Source organism: Dermacentor albipictus, chromosome 7 (genome assembly GCF_038994185.2).
Source record: "Dermacentor albipictus isolate Rhodes 1998 colony chromosome 7, USDA_Dalb.pri_finalv2, whole genome shotgun sequence".
NCBI lineage: Eukaryota > Metazoa > Arthropoda > Arachnida > Ixodida > Ixodidae > Dermacentor > Dermacentor albipictus.
This window is the reverse complement of record NC_091827.1, coordinates 107,447,896-107,463,898: the sequence shown is the minus strand read 5'-3', so window position 1 is coordinate 107,463,898 and position 16,003 is coordinate 107,447,896. Positions and strand designations below refer to the sequence as shown.

Below are 16,003 nucleotides of genomic sequence, written 5' to 3'. Positions count from 1 at the left end.
GCCGATTTCATCCAAGTTTGTCCTCAGAATGGTTGGAGTAGGCCAGGCGATCAGGGTCGGTCAGTTCGCAGGATCCGAGACCCAGGAGCAAACGGCCCAGGTGACCGCAGCCTGTAACAGCAGTGGACGTAAATCACCCATCCCAGATGCGGCGGATATATATACATATATATATATATATATATATATATATATATATATATATATATATATATATATATATATATATATATATATATATATATATATGTATATATATATTTATATGTATATATATTTATATATATATATATATATATATATATATAGAGAGAGAGAGAGAGATAAGGATGCAGAGAAAGGCAGCGAGGATACCCAGAGGCAGTTCCGGTTGGCGACCCTGCATGGGGGGAAAGGTGATAAACAGAGAAAGAGCGGAAGGGGCAGATAGAGATAAATAGAGACGAGCAGGAACAAATCGCCTACACTACAGAGCTGTAGGAAGCGGCGTTCTTGAAGTATATCGCGATGCCCCATAGACCGCAGGCACATTAATAATGCGAGTAAGGCCTTCAGCGCGGATGTTCTGTGGGAGTACTGTAGTGGATCCGATTCCGATAGTACTGACCTAAAGCTTTGGGTTCATACAATGGACGATAGTCCAACTGATCTATATCGCGGGCAGACAGACAGAGGCAACTCTATCGCTGGCAGACAGAGATAACATGTGCGAGCGTATCATCGATGTTGCATGTGGCGCACGTTGGGCTCTTCACCAATCTAAGAGGCATAGCATATGAGTTCATAAAGGCAACGCCTAGCCACAGATAGTACAGCATGGTCTGCTCACGTCATGGTAACTCAGGCGGTAAGGCTGGTGAACAAGTAATTGGCAACTACGGCATCGATTGTACTAACACCAGAGGAGACATGTTGGTGGAATTCGTGAAAAGGAATAAGCTGTGGATAATGAACACCTTCTTCAGGAAGCGTAGCAACAAAGAATGGACCTGGAAAAGCCCTTGTGGAGAAACAAAAAGTGAAATGGTTTTTTTACGTTCTGCCAATACCAGCAGAGTGCCGGTTGTAGAAGTGTTAGGTAGGGTAAAGTGCAGTTAATTTAGGTCCAGGATTCGCCTCAAATCCAAGAACGAAAGAGTAAAATTGGTCAAGCAGAAACAGGACAACCTAGATGCAGTAAGCGTAAAAGCAGACCAAATCAGGCCGGTACTTGCAAATAGATATGCAGCAATTGACAATATGACATAGAGGTAATGAATGAAACCGCAACAAAGCTGGCTCAGAAGCACCAATTTAAGAGGGTGGCAATGAACCAAGGCAACCGATACGAAAGGTCTCCGAAGAGACAAAGGACCTAATAAAAAGGGACAGCGAATGAAAGTATCCAACCCAAGGGATCAGATTGAATTCGCGAAATTGTCAAAACTGATAAACAAGGAGAAAAAAAAGGATGTTCAAAAGTATAACGTAAGAAATACTAACGAAGCAATACAAAATGGACGCAGCATGAAATCAGTGAAAAGAAAACTTCGCATAGGACAAGCCACTATGTATGCAGGAAAATATAAGCCGGGTAATATCACCAGCCATATCGAAGATGTAGTAGAAGCAGTGGAAGAATTCTGTACTGACCTGTACAGTTCCCAGAGCATCCGCAATACCTCCATTCGAAATAGAGAATGAAGAGCTTACAGAGGCTCCTCCTATACCTAGCGATGAAGATAGAAGGGCATTGCGAAACACAAAACGGGGAAAGGGACCAGTAGAAAATGGAATAACAGTTGTCTTTATCAAACATAAAAGAGACATCACGCTTGAAAAGCTTGCGGAACTTTTTACGAAATGTCTCACGATTTCAAAAGCGTCATAGAACAGGAAGAATTCCAACATTATACTAATCTACAACAAGGGAGACTTTAAACAAATGAAAATTTATAGCCCCATTCGCTTACTTGAAGTATTGGAAAAAAAAATTCCCCATGATAATTTCCAATAGAAAAAGGGCAACACTTGACTTAAGTCAACGAAGGGAATAGGCAGGCTTCAGGAAGGAGATACTGTACAATGGGTGACGTCCATGTCATCAATCAGGTAATCGTGAAATCTACAGAGTACAATTAACCTCTCTGTATGGCTTTCATAGGATAGGAGCAGGCATTTGATTCAGCACATATACCAGCAGTGATAAAAGCATTGCGTAATCAAGGAGTAGAGGACGCCTAGGTAAATATCTTGGAAACTATATACAAAGATGCCACCGCTACCCTAAACGTCAACAAAAGAAAGTAGGAAGATAGCTATAAAGAAAGGGGTCAGACAAGGAGACACAATCTCTACAATGCTATACACTTCTTGCTTGGAAGAAGTATTCAAGCTATTAAATTGGGACGGCTTATGAGTAAGGATCAATGCCCAATATCTCGGCAACCTTCGGTTTGCAGTTGCTGTTTGCAGGACATTGTTCAGCTCAACAACAATTTGGATGAGTTACAACAAATTATTGAGGACCTTAACCGAGAGAGTGTACGAGCGGGGTTATAATTTATCATGGAGAAGACAAAGATAATGATCCACAGTGGCGCAAGGAAACAAAATTTCAGGATTGCCAGTGAGCCTCTTGAATCTGTGAAGGAGACTCTGATCGTGAGAATTTACAGAAGATTATGAATAGGTGGGAGAGCATACTGCAGACATTGTCAGACCCTTACCGAAAATATTTCCATAATCTATAAAATGAAATGTGTGCAAGCAATGCATTCTACCTTTGCTAATATACGGGGAAGAAACTTGGAGACTGCCAAAGAACCTTGACAAGAAGTTAAGGACCGCGCAAACAGCGATGGAATAAAGAATGTTAGGCGTAGCCTTAATAGACAGGAATAGAGCGGTGTAGGACCTAATGCAAAGTGAGGTAGCCTATATTATAATTGGCATTATGAGAAAAAATGGAGATGGCCGGTCAAGTTGTGCGTAGCTCATATAACTGGTGGACATTAGGCTTAGAGAATGGGTGCCATAAGAAGGTAAACGCAGTCGAGGACGGTAGAAGAATAGGTGAGTTTATTAAAATAAATAAAAAACTAGCAGGCGCTAGATGGAATGGGTTGGTGCAGGGCAGGTGTAAATGGAGATCGCAGGGAGAGGCCTTCGTGCCGCAATGAACATAAGATAGGCTGAAGATTATGATAATGATGAGAGGCGTTCTGCTCCTAAGAATGTTGTCGCAGATTCAAATCGCTGCGCAGATAATAAACCATGATTAGACAGGAAGCAAGGTGGCCCGTGCACGTAGAAATAAAGGAAAACTAAGTAAACCCATCTATAGGAACGACAAATCAGGCACTCCTATTCTGCACCACACGTGGTCGTTAACCCCGAAACATTGCGAATGCAAAAAAAAAAAATGATTGTATGTATGAATCGTTTTTCGATGTACCTAATAAAAGGTACTAAATGGTTTTTTTCTACGCTATTGATATGCGCGTTATGCAATGCGTAGGGATGGAATCGCTTTACAAATTATTAAAACGAGCTTTTTGATCCTATACCTACTTCTGAATAGGGACGTCTACCAGCTGGAAATAACCGAATGCCTCGCGTTGATTTCATAGGAAACAAGTTTTTGCCACCCAAGAATATATCCCAATGTTGAACGCGAATAACTGCTGATAGTCTGTTCAATGGCACAGCTTCTACATTGATACTGCTACGTATGGTACGATTACACCTCACCTCACATGTCTTATAAAATGGAATGAATACTGGATGAGTCGCTGCGCCAACGTGTGACGAATGAAAACAAGTTACATCAAGACAGTGGAAACACAAGGGGCTACAACTTGGCCTTGTGAATATGTCCATCGGGCCTCTCCTTTCGAAACACTTTCATTTACGATCTAAGCCAAGCACCATGCTGGCTGGGATACTATGTCGTTTTAAGCGGCGAAAGTGCACAGAGAAAAAAAAGAAACAAAAAACATTAATGGAGTTTGTAAAGAGCCACAATAAACCATGCCGTCGCTTCCTATCCGGTTTTGCAGGCAATTACCTCCCGGTTTTCCTCCCTCAACAATCAAAGAAAAGAAGAAAACAGACGTGGTGTCGTAGTAGTAGTAGCTGTGCGAACTCAAAGGCTGCGATGTACCTCTGAGGACCATTCTCGAGGACACTTGTCTGTCGCTTGCAGCCTACTGCGTCCGCTCAGTAGAAATCATTCTGCTCCCAGTGACTCTGGAACGCACGGTGAGTAGAGAATATCCACATTCTGCCTTTGATTAAAGGTTTTTATCAGATTTTCACAATTGGAGGGGACTCTCTGACTTCTACCATACTGCCACATCAGATATCGACAACCCCATCGACGATTTTTCTGCGCTAAGTTTTTTTCACTGTCCTGTCACTGTTTAGACACCCCTTGTATTACCCGGTGAAAGCAAGGGCAGGGGGCGTCAAGCGATAGATGTAAACCGCCAGACGAGTAACTAAGCTGCTTCAAAAGTAGCAAACAATGAAGAGGAGCTTTTAGCTTACCTCGACAGCTACTATGTATATAAATGCCAAAGATGACAATCGTTACCTCGATATTTATATCAAGGTAACCATTGCAAGCGTGGTAACCATGTAGCGGGTTAGCATGTGTTGAATTTTAACCAATAATACCTATTGCTCTAGGAAGCAGATTTATTAATTGCACTATAATATCGTTTTCCAAACAACTTGAATGTTGAGAAATGTTACTGAAGTGTGAGGTTTGCAGCTCTGTAACTCAGTAATAAATACAGGTATCACACTTCTCTAAACGTCGCCTGCAAAAGACGCGTAAAGAGGATCGAATTGATGTGATTGTCTGATACCAAATCAGATTTCTGCCAATTATTTGTGAGTAGGGCTTGCGCAAAACATTCCTATGCATTGTTAAAATTTGACATTAGCCGTAAACTCACATAACAAATGTGTCTTGTTCAATATTTCTACTGCATGCAGTTCATTGAACGAAGTAAGATATCTATTTTTACTGCGGAGATATATATTAGCTAATTTCCTGCTTTAATTCCTATATTAAACAAATCCCGGTACCTACTGTTGCAAATAATAAGTTGTACATTTAAACATGCTTTATAATGCTATTTCTTCTCCAAATGCTTCAAGTATTTTTCAAGTCAGTAGAGCGGTTGTCTTTTGAGAGACTTTCTATGTTTTACATGTATTTGAATAGGAAATTGAAGTTGGCTATGAGAAAGATCTTCACTTTTATAGGTACATGAAAAGAAAAACGGTTCTCTATATGCTAGTGCAACTAGATTTTTAACTCTGTCTCACTTACACCTGAAATTCTAGCGTAATCCTCAAATATCTGTGGATTTCCCTCCAAGAAGGCTAAATTCGTTCACGTAAAATTGGCTACCTATTAGAAAATTTTTCAGTACAGCAACATTGTGTCACTTGATATAGTAACGCCTTATATCTATGACTATATAGTTCTTCAGTTTATTTGTTCGTATGCTGAAAATAAAATCCAGCAGAGAGAACACTCCTACATATTTCCCTTTGACGGCCAACATGGACATAATTTTGCGCTTCAAAGGGGAGCACAAAAAATGAGCTACACACCGATGGTTAGCGCGAACCTTGGAAGCTATCGCTTAACATTCAATACTGTGGACAAGTGCTTCGTCGAGAAGATACGGCTTGGTGTAAAGAAAAATGTGTACCAGTATTATCACTATGAACTGCAGTAATTCATTGCACATTACAATACTTTATTTGAATGAACCGTAGAAAAATAAACTAACCGCGGTCCTAATTTAGCATCATAAAGTTGCATCATATTCTCCCTTGGTCGAAGAATTCCGTGATTGATATTTATTTTTCCAGTGTCATTTGAACTCATGAAATTACCTTCATTGAGGCGTTTCAGCCGAGCGCAGAGTTACCACACATTTCGAAAGATGTCAGTATGAATGGATTAGGAGGGTGAAGTGTGTCTAAGAATAAGCGGCTTGGAATAACCCATGTGTATTGGCGCTTAACGATAGGTGGTATGAAGCAAAATTCTGAGCAGAGTGATGCTATCATGTTCTTTGCTAAACTATAGAAAAGCCCTCTTCGGAAGTGGAACACAATTAAATAAGGCAAGTTGGCGCTGACGCAGTTTTCCATCATCATGGACAAGGTGTTGCTTTGAATTGAAATGAAGGTTTTTAAGAGCGGAAATTATTCACGACACAATTAGTGAGCAAATGACCCATTAACTTTACCCATCATAGTTATTGAGCCATGAGTTAGGCAGTTACTGCATAAAAGTCACCGTGATACAATATGCAAGATTCGAAATCAAACAGAAAAATCAGTAGCAAAATCTGTATAAAAGAATTCAGTGCAACGGAAACGAAAAGTTAAAATTTTCTTTCGCTAAATAAACCATAACCTTGGCATTCAGCACTTTGTCACTTTCTCTAAACATCGCACTGGTAGCAACCACTTACATCTCACGTAAGGATTATTAACACATTGCGAAAATGACATCCCCTTTGGCTCTTGGCAAAGCTTCAGCAACAATCTTTCATTTTGTTAATATATGTTCGTTGACCAAGACTTCCTTACAAGTAATTTTACAGGAATCGAAGTATAAAATAAGACAAAATGAAAAAAACAAAACGTTTAAATTAACATACATTAATTACATTACATTACATTACATAGGTTGCCTTGTTGCGTAACAACTTGAAACCCACAGGGCTGTATCAGTCCAGGCATTTTAGACCAAACAGAATAATCGTGTTGAACCGCATCACCCATGTTCACCATGCCTGGTGCCCTATGACATCTTTTTGCGTTCGTCTCTAAAATTGCCGCGGAGAGTGTTATAAGATATTGCAACACTTTAAACTTCATGATTGGACAAATGGGCTGAAGTGCGTCCCACATGAATTTTCTTCAACATGTGTCCGTGACCTCCACAAATAATGGGCTATCTGTGGGTAGCTGAAGGGGTTATCTCAATGCTGCCCAGGGCCTTGAGCGTTTAGGTTGACTGGGCGGGCTTAGCCCTTAAGGTTTCTCGCAAACATTGTATTTCATCTTTCATGAATATTTGGTACCATCGAGAAAGTTCTGCAAAGCTTACTTTTTCCTAATAACCATAAAAACTTTAAAGGTATAATTAGAAGGCTCTACGTGACAAAACCACGAACCATCAGGCACGCTATAGGTTAGGACTCCGCAAACGTAGACCAGCTGGGGTTCACTTAAGTGCACCTAAATCTAAGTACAGGGGTGTTTTCGCATTTCGCCTATCGAAATTCAGTCGCCGTCACCGGGATTCGATCCCACGACCTCTTGCTTAGCAGCCCAACACTATAGCCACTCAGCAACCATGGCGGGTTAAACACAGGACTAAACCTTGTGCTTCATTTAGTCATCGTTTCTGGTTTTATAAGAAAACATTGACGACAACATCTCCCGAGAAGCTTGTGTGACAACAGCAAGGTTCTGCGCATTTGATATTTACCTCCCTATTAGTGTACGTGGAGTTTATTCATCCGTTCTGTAAACATAAAATAAACCGTTACAAAAACATTTATTGCTCGATAAGCGCGAAATTTGTATTCAGAAGGATGGTATCTGAGGAACTACATCGTATAAAATATTTATTATTCAGCTTTGCCAATGATTTCTGAATACTTCACCCTGATGGTGCACCATCATTCCGGAGCTACTAATATCACACATTTCGAGAATGGCCGCTTCGGTGCATTTCAAAGTGACAGCGAAATCTGTGCTGCATCAAAGTGATACACACACCACGTCGCATAGATTGAACCAAAAAGTTGGGCTAATGACCAGTAACCCCCACTGTTTTATTTGACTAGATTCTGTTTTGTTTTTGTGATATTCCAGCGCTGACATCTGGCCTATCCGGGTCGTTTGGGTGGGGAGCTGCTCGGTAGTAGTGAGGAAGCGCGAGCAGACAAATAATTAGCCGATAGTTGTTACAGTATAAGAAAAAAAAAACATTTCATTTCGCCACTTAGTTTTCTCAGATCGTTCGGCGTTCGGTCGGTGGATTCAACTGGCCTTCGGACAAGGTCTCTGAATGACGGCTTTCGGAATCCAGCTTTAAGAGTCAGAAGCGGAGGTCGACTGACATTTTGCAGAGTAGCACAAACTACTGCACAGCGAACACATCAAGCACGCACGGTGCGTCCACGCTATAGCTCCGAAGCAGACAGCCCGCACGCCATTCCCCTGCTGCCTTGTAAGAAACTGCGTGTTCGATTCATACCGCGTCGCGTGTGCCAGAACCAATTTACCACCATTAAGTTTGCGCCATCGCCATGAAACGATAGCGTCCGGTCCCTCATTATGTTGGGGAATTGTATGGGTGTGGGCTAAACAATAAATAAGTATTGCTTAATACATAATTTCACAGGCTTCCGCAAGCGAATATACATCGTCAAAATGTGATTTCAACAAAAAGTTAAGATGTTTGAAGCGACTGACTACTAAAAAAACAAAACAAATGCAGGAATCCATGACTTCGTCAACCGTCGCCTTGTTTGGGCTCCTGGTGGCTCTGTCGGCCATCATTGCGTGCAGCGAAGGGCAGATACCCGTGTTTGGTGGCTGGCAGAAGCGTAAAGTCGGCGATGACGCGATCTACGAGGAGTTGGCTCACTTTGCTGTCTCCAAGCAAGTTCGAAACCAGCAGTTTTACGACACCGTGCTCGAGCTTGTCGACGTCGAGACCCAGGTATGTATTCCGTACATCAATGAACATAAACTTCACGATGTTTGAAGTCGTTCCACCTGCTTTTGCAAACACCCAGATTGAGGTGTAACAGTGTGGACATAGCGTAACTAACGATGAAATTCGAGTTTTGATTCATTCCCATAGATAACTTTCTTTGTATGTCGGAAGTCATCAGCTGTCCTCAACTCTCTTCAGTTACCTGTTCTACCTTTACGACAAATATTCCTCCATATTTAGCAACAAGATGCTGGTCTTCGTCACAAAAAAATCATATCAAGTTTAACCATCCGCTGAGTAAAACCTCTAATTCGCAGTAAACATAGGAGAAATATATTCAGCAACGATAAACAGTACACCTTTCTCACAGTATATCGCAATATATTACCAAGTGAAAGAAAGACCTACAGCGATGAAAACAAGCAACGTAAAGGCTGCCTACCAATTAAATATGCCGCCCCTGTGACGGCAGACTAAAAAGTTCTGTCCTTCTGCTGGATTAGACAACGCAAAACCTGTAACTATCACTTTTAACGTTCTCCAGGAACAGGCATGTAAGGCCTTTCTTACTGAGGCTAACAAGACTATCGCTTGGACACTGCGACTACAATAACTAATACGGCACGTCTCGATCACAAGACGCACATCCTCTTTCATTATTCTCAGGAGAAGTTGACTACTTGCCTTACCTTAAAGAGATGCCTTCCCACAGAGTACCTATTCCCAACAATAATGCTAAGAGCTGGTATAAATATAGCTTGTGGTTTACACCCTTCAATAAACATAATTATTCATCCATTTTGCCCACTGCATCCTAATATAAATGCGCAGGCTGAAAGATCACCGCTCAATAAAAAAAGAGTGATTAGGGTGGTGCATGTGTGCTAAGCGTACTTTGACATCCTATAAACAAGTGTTCTTATATCCTAAGCGTATACCGCTGACACTTAAGGGTATTTGAACCAGATGGAATCACAAGTTCTAACTCACGATTCCGTTTTTAATATTTTTAAAATATTTTCTTAATTATAGCCGCAATAATGTTTGCTCCGTGTTTTACTACTGGAGCAAAATCGATTAAATATCAACAGCAATGGTACGTACAGTTCGTATGCACGACTTATCCAACAGCATCGAGAAAGGAGCCAAAATAGTACAGGCCATGAGGTCGCGTTTTTGAAGCCGAAAACGAAGCCACTTTGGTGGGCCATTTGCCTTTGTCCTTCATTTAGCTGGCCTGAGCTGATGGGCGCGAGTTTTGAAATTGCATCGCTGTGAGCCGCCTGAAGTGCATGCAGCGGACTCGCCTCAGAACAAAGCTAACAATTGTAGTGAAGCAGACGCATTCCTGTGTTTTTTTCCGTGATTTTCCGTGAGAACAGCGATTGTTTCACTTGGTGTACCATAATGTGTTTATAAAAAAATGATGAAATTTACTTACTAAATGTCCCTCTTACTAGCCTATTGGTAAACCCCGAGGAATCTAACATTCAGACCACCTACATACCCCCATTTGGGCATAAAATTGTAGTGTGTATCAAACCCCGCTCCAGAGTACTGACTCAGATTGCTTTCCATTCGGTCAGAGAAAACTGCATGCAGTTCTTTTGTAACTAATAAAATCATTATACTATCGACGTGTGCTTTCGTAGTTCGGCTGTGAGCTTCTGCGTGCTAGCGGGAGCTTTTTCTTGGTGTGCCACGGTTCAGTCTGTGGAGTCTCCGTAATTCATTTGTCTGCATCTGCAGCGCGTTAAGTATAAAATCCCAAGTTGGTTAATCATGTTTTTTGTGCAGCCAATTTTTTGCCTAGTATGGATCCTTCAGGTATTTACCCATCAGTAACAATGCCGCACAAGATCCTGTACGTGAATGTTCAAAAATCAGAGGACACTCGGAGATATGTTTTCTCCATGAATCACTGCATTTCCTCTTGAATTCCCGTAAAGTGTGCTTTGGTAACCTGAGCTCTGTCACATTTTTTAAAAATATTTATCTTACAGGTAGTAGCTGGTACGAACTACCGAATCAAGTTCAAGATAACTGAATCAACCTGCAAAGTTACGGAGGCTTACAGCAAGACGGCATGTGTACCCAAATCCCGAGAGGTAAGCACTTAAACCGCTTGACACAGATAAGGCAAAATAACCACAGTTGCGCTCACGCAATTCAACAAAAAGTTTGTCGAAACAACTTTGCCTGAGTCAGCAATAACAATGCCTTAGCAGGAATTTTCTATATTTGCCTAAACGAAGAGGCATTCAAGGAAGACAAGAATGAGGCATTTAAAAAGGTCACTATTTGCGTTTTTGATTTTTTATTTCCAGGTTGCTTGCTTTCATTGATATAATGGCCTATCCTTACTGCTGTCAACAGCCCAGTTGGCAGTTTAGCAAACACGGATACGTCATAACTACATTACCTACCAAAATGTTTACCGACGACAGTGTGTTATGAAGAGCAATTATCGCTTAAAATGATATAGGTACATTGCAAACTGATTAAACAATAAAAGGAAACTGATGTAAAAAAATGGAACATGATTTCAAATACTGGGAAGCCCCGTTACGCAAATATTTTCCAGAAAATTGTTCAAAGCGCTGCACTGACATAACCTAAGTGGCACGGTTATCGACATATAGTCTGAATACAAGCACGTAAAAGTATATTAATTCACCGAATCACTTACTTGGAATAAACATAGTGACAATGGCATAGCAAAAACTGGTATGAAGCTACAATTTCTCAATGAAGTTGCAAACAGGCACGGTGCGAAGTTACTTACTTAAGTGTACTTTAATTATACTTTCTTATACGTCAGTACTGTAGATAATGCCTGCACAATATGAGATCCCTATCAAGATTATCTCATTAGTGGACTGGATAGGCTACTGAATAAACACTAAGGTTTCTTTGTAATAAATACTGCCCGTAGAATAGCGTTTTAAAAATGAAGGCTACGTTATATTGGGTTCAGCTACGTGTGCATGGGCACGAACCGTCTCTAAGGAATGCATGGAATATATACCAGTCAGACAGGTATCAGTCGTTGCAACCTAGATTAGATGTCCACTGGCTGTAGTAAAAAAGAATTCAGCCTGTAATTCTATAACAAGCACTTTTTACTGTTTTTTTTAATAGACAGGACATTGGAAAGTTAAGGTAACTGTTCGGATAAATGTATCTAAGAAATAATTATTTATTTCGATGCTCTGATATCGCTCCTCGACAACAACGGTTCTTACCTAATTTCTTCAATAACCGCTTGCTCACATCATTTCTATCTGCTTATTTAAATAACTTTCCAGTGTTTATTGCGTATATCACTAAAAGTGAGGAAAATGTTTTTTATATTATTAGTCTTGTTTGTGCCCCACCTACGTATTGCATTTATGGCGATCTAAGTATGATTTTAATAAAGAAATAACAATAGATGAAGTGGAAATCATCATTCATGAACTATATTTATGGGCGCATTCTTCAGCTGACACTCTCTAAAGCGACATAGTTATCCCCAGAGCAACAGGAAAATAATCAATTCCTTACAATTAACGCTACAGTCAGCACCGTCATCATAGGCGTTGCGCAATTTGATACGAAGCATATTTTAACACTTGTCTGATAGTTCTTGATTTTTTTTTCTGCACTGTGTCAATGCTGCCTACTCTTTATAGGCAGCCGAGATAAGTTCATAACTTCAGTAGAAAACTTGTTTGAGTCCACCATAGATGAAGTGTTCGTCATCACGAACACGTCATTCCTGGTCATTCATTCACGTTATTCATGAAAGCAACAGAAGATGAGCGCATAGCACCTCATGAAATGTGTTTTATGCCTTATTTGTTCTAGAATTACTCCCAAAACCGCTCTATTGCAAACTGAAGAACTGTATAAATGTTTTTAAAATGAAGCTCTGTTCTTCAACACTTCCGTTCATTGAGTGGCACTCACTATGAAGTATGAAGTGCGCGAAGTTTTCAAACACGTAGTGATTACTTCTAAAATTCGCAGCGATATTTAACTAAAAAAATAAATTTTCAATCAGATTTATTTTCTATTTTTACCGCTGTTTTCGGTGGCATGTAAATTGAACCATCGTCCCTCTCAATTATTGACTGATTTTGAATTCCATAAAGCCGGTATGCTCGCATCACATATTACGTGTCAACTTGGGGCCGTATATATATAATAGCAAGTTTAGCGAGTTTTAACGTTGCCTGGCTCATGGTCAGTCTCCCTCAATGTTGAATTCGTACAATACATTGCATTGGAGCAGCTCCACGTTGAAAACTAAGGTCGCCACATTGGAAGTGGCGTGACTGCCAAAATTCACAGTCAAACAACCTCGGTTTGTGGTAGCATGGCTGGTTGCTATCGTGTGCAGAATGTTCGGCTTCACAAATAAATTGAGCGCCGAAAACTTGACTGTTCACTCTCTCAGTTGAACTTGCTCGGCAAAAGCCCTGATTGCTCTTTCAGGATGGCCACTCATCATGGCCTCCACCTATTGTTGAAACTGAAACGCCTGAATGGCACCTGACTTCTGGTAACGCCTTTTTCTGTTTGTTTGATGTGATTCTTGGTCAGGAGCAGCTGTTCTACTCTGAACAGAAGATTTGGCGGCATTGAAAAAGGTTTTGATCTCGAAAAAACAGTGTTCTACGTTTAAGGCGACTAGAACAGCGTACGGTTCTACGTCAAACTGGAAGCCGATACCCTAAACTAACTGAACCAAATAGGTGACAGAGGCGTTGGTTAATAGGAAATTAGACACACCTTGAGAGGGACAGTTAGAATGTAGATATCTATGCGATACGAAGCCTTGATTGGAAATGCGACGCACACCTTGAGTGATATAGCATAAAACTGTTCCAATATGTTTTTATTCCAATCTTCTGACATCAATTTCGTGTAACCGCCGATGCAAGCATCGAGCAGTGACCCGCAGGGTTGTCTAAACAGACCAATGAAATGCTCTCCTCGTTCATAGGCGTCACTTTTGTTTGCTTTAAAAACGAATAACATTGCCTACACTGAGCCGCTTGTCTTATCTAATTCGCTGATAAGAGGCTCGGAGCATGCTCAAGTGGAGAGAGATTAGTTGGGGCCAAGCCGGTGCAATGTAAATCGATAAATGGATGAAGAAGTTTGTGCCGGCGTCTGCGATTGGTTCATTCTCCTTTACTTAGCTTGCAGTGGCTCATCGAAAATCACGGCGGCATGGAAAGGAAGGTCAAGAATGCCGCTAAAGAGGAACCTCAGCATATAAAAGTTGGCTCAGTACGCTCGTAAACGTGCCGAAAATGCTAGAAAACGTTACACGGCCACGAAAAAAGATTTATTGTACACAAGTAAGCCCGTGCTCTCGGGCAGGTGCCAGTAGCCAGTGCCTGAGCATTCGGCGGCAGCCATATTTTATTCCTTTCGGAACGGGGCAGCATGCGGCTATTCAGAGAAAAGTTAGGTTTTGTTCGGCTTATTAATGCGTCTTTAACGCGTACACGTCTCTTCGACACTGTGAGTATTCGCGGTTTTGTGACGTCGCGTGACAGGCAGGTAAAATGGGTGCAGCTCGAAAACTTTTGACCATTAGGAGACGGCTAACGTCGAAAAGCCGTCGAAACAGAAATATCTATTTTTCTTTTTGTCTGTCAAATCATGCATAATCAGTGTGTACACATCATATCAGATGGGGAGCTATCGCCGTTTGCGTGACGTCGCCTCACTAAGAGGCGAAGTGGGGTGTGGGCCAAAAATGTTTTTGGCCAATCGCGGAGGAACGTCGCAGGATTGGAATAGAAAAGTTTGGATTAGTTTTACGTTATAGCTCCCCTGCTACACGATTGTTTTGAAAGTATGAAGGCCATGTTTAAAGTAAAAGAAGACTTGCCTAATATCCTGTTGTATGTTTATCTTTTCCTTCTAGACTGTCAAGGACGTCTGCACTGCACAGATCTTTGTTCCTTTGACCAACGACCGATTACTGACCTCGTTCACCTGCGAAGGCTCTGGTGCTACCGCATAGTAATCGATACACGTTGGCAGTTCTGTATATATTGCGAGTATACTCACCTTTATGAAAGTCGGTATTCAAGCTTGCCGCAGGCCCTCGAAATAAATGTTTTAGAAGCTGTTGCTGCTGTTCGCGCGTTCTTCCATATAACATTTGTCTGTTCATGCAACTACTTCTGTACTGCCTAGCGCACTGCAGTGATATGTTGACATATTTCTCAAACTAAACTAAAATAATCTTATGTGGCAATTTCCTGCTCGGAAAGATTCAAAAATCTAATGCCCATGGGCCTGGTGAACTTGTTGATTTTACGACCAATTTAAGGAACTCTCAACTAGCAGTGCATCCGTGCTTCCCACCCTATGTCACTAGAGCTCTTTATACCTATTCCTGCCGCAGATGAGATTGGTTGGTCACTGAGGAATGTACGTTTCCTATGGAGGTCAGATGGCCTAGAAAGTGAAAACTGCAAATGCAAACGGAGCTGGGTTTCGCATCAGGACCTAGACACTGTAATGCATTTAGGAACAGATACTGAATTATATATATATATATATATATATATATATATATATATATATAGAGAGAGAGAGAGAGACGAGAAGAAAGGCCATTAACAGAGGGGCCCGAATTTTTTTTCTCAGTCATATCATAAGCAGCCAACAAACACTGACACCACGGACAACATAGGGGAAATTATTCGTGCCTAATAAATGAAATAGAGAAATGATAAATTAATGGGAATGAGAGTGGATACAAGTGAAAGTTGTTTTGTGATCCGCTTTCATGTCAATTGTCGTTTCTTTATTTCACGTATTAAGCACAAGCAACTTCCACTATGCTGTCCGTGGTGTCAGTGTTTGTTGGCTTTTGATGACATGGCTAACGTATATATATATATATATATATATATATATATATATATATATATATATATATATATATATATATATATATATATATATATATATATATATATGTTTATATAGATATATATATACGTTGTTACGTCGCAGATTTCGCATGCCACTGTGTATTTACCATATTTACAGAAGAGCCAACGATGCATTAGCAACATGGCTGTCGAGACCGATTCCGCCTTTACATGTTAAATTGTCTTCTGACTGGCACCACGCTTGGTTGCGCCGTAACATAGCCCCCGTATATAAAGGTGCCGTCTCGGCGCTAACTATAAGGGTGGTGAATACAGGACAAAGTCAGCCTTCAACCGGGACACAGGC

General features: G+C 40.8%; 1 protein-coding gene across 1 annotated transcript; it reads left to right on the top strand.

Annotated features, from left to right (window-relative positions):
- The first annotated feature begins 4,081 nt into the window (after positions 1–4,081).
- On the top strand, positions 4,082–14,884 carry LOC135903512 (cystatin-2-like). The gene is made up of 4 exons (XM_065433825.2): positions 4,082–4,242; positions 8,528–8,752; positions 10,753–10,857; positions 14,676–14,884. Exons 2-4 carry the CDS (start codon positions 8,534–8,536, stop codon positions 14,772–14,774), a joined length of 423 nt encoding a protein of 140 aa, XP_065289897.1. The 5' UTR covers positions 4,082–4,242; positions 8,528–8,533; the 3' UTR covers positions 14,775–14,884.
- The last annotated feature ends 1,119 nt before the right edge of the window (positions 14,885–16,003 follow it).

Coding starts and splice junctions, on each gene's coding strand:
- LOC135903512 (XM_065433825.2), top strand. CDS start 8,534: ATGACTTCGTCAACCGTCGCCTTGTTTGGGCTCCTGGTGGCTCTGTCG. Junction 8,753..10,752: donor TTGTCGACGTCGAGACCCAG/GTATGTATTCCG, acceptor TTTATCTTACAG/GTAGTAGCTGGTACGAACTA. Junction 10,858..14,675: donor GTGTACCCAAATCCCGAGAG/GTAAGCACTTAA, acceptor TTTTCCTTCTAG/ACTGTCAAGGACGTCTGCAC.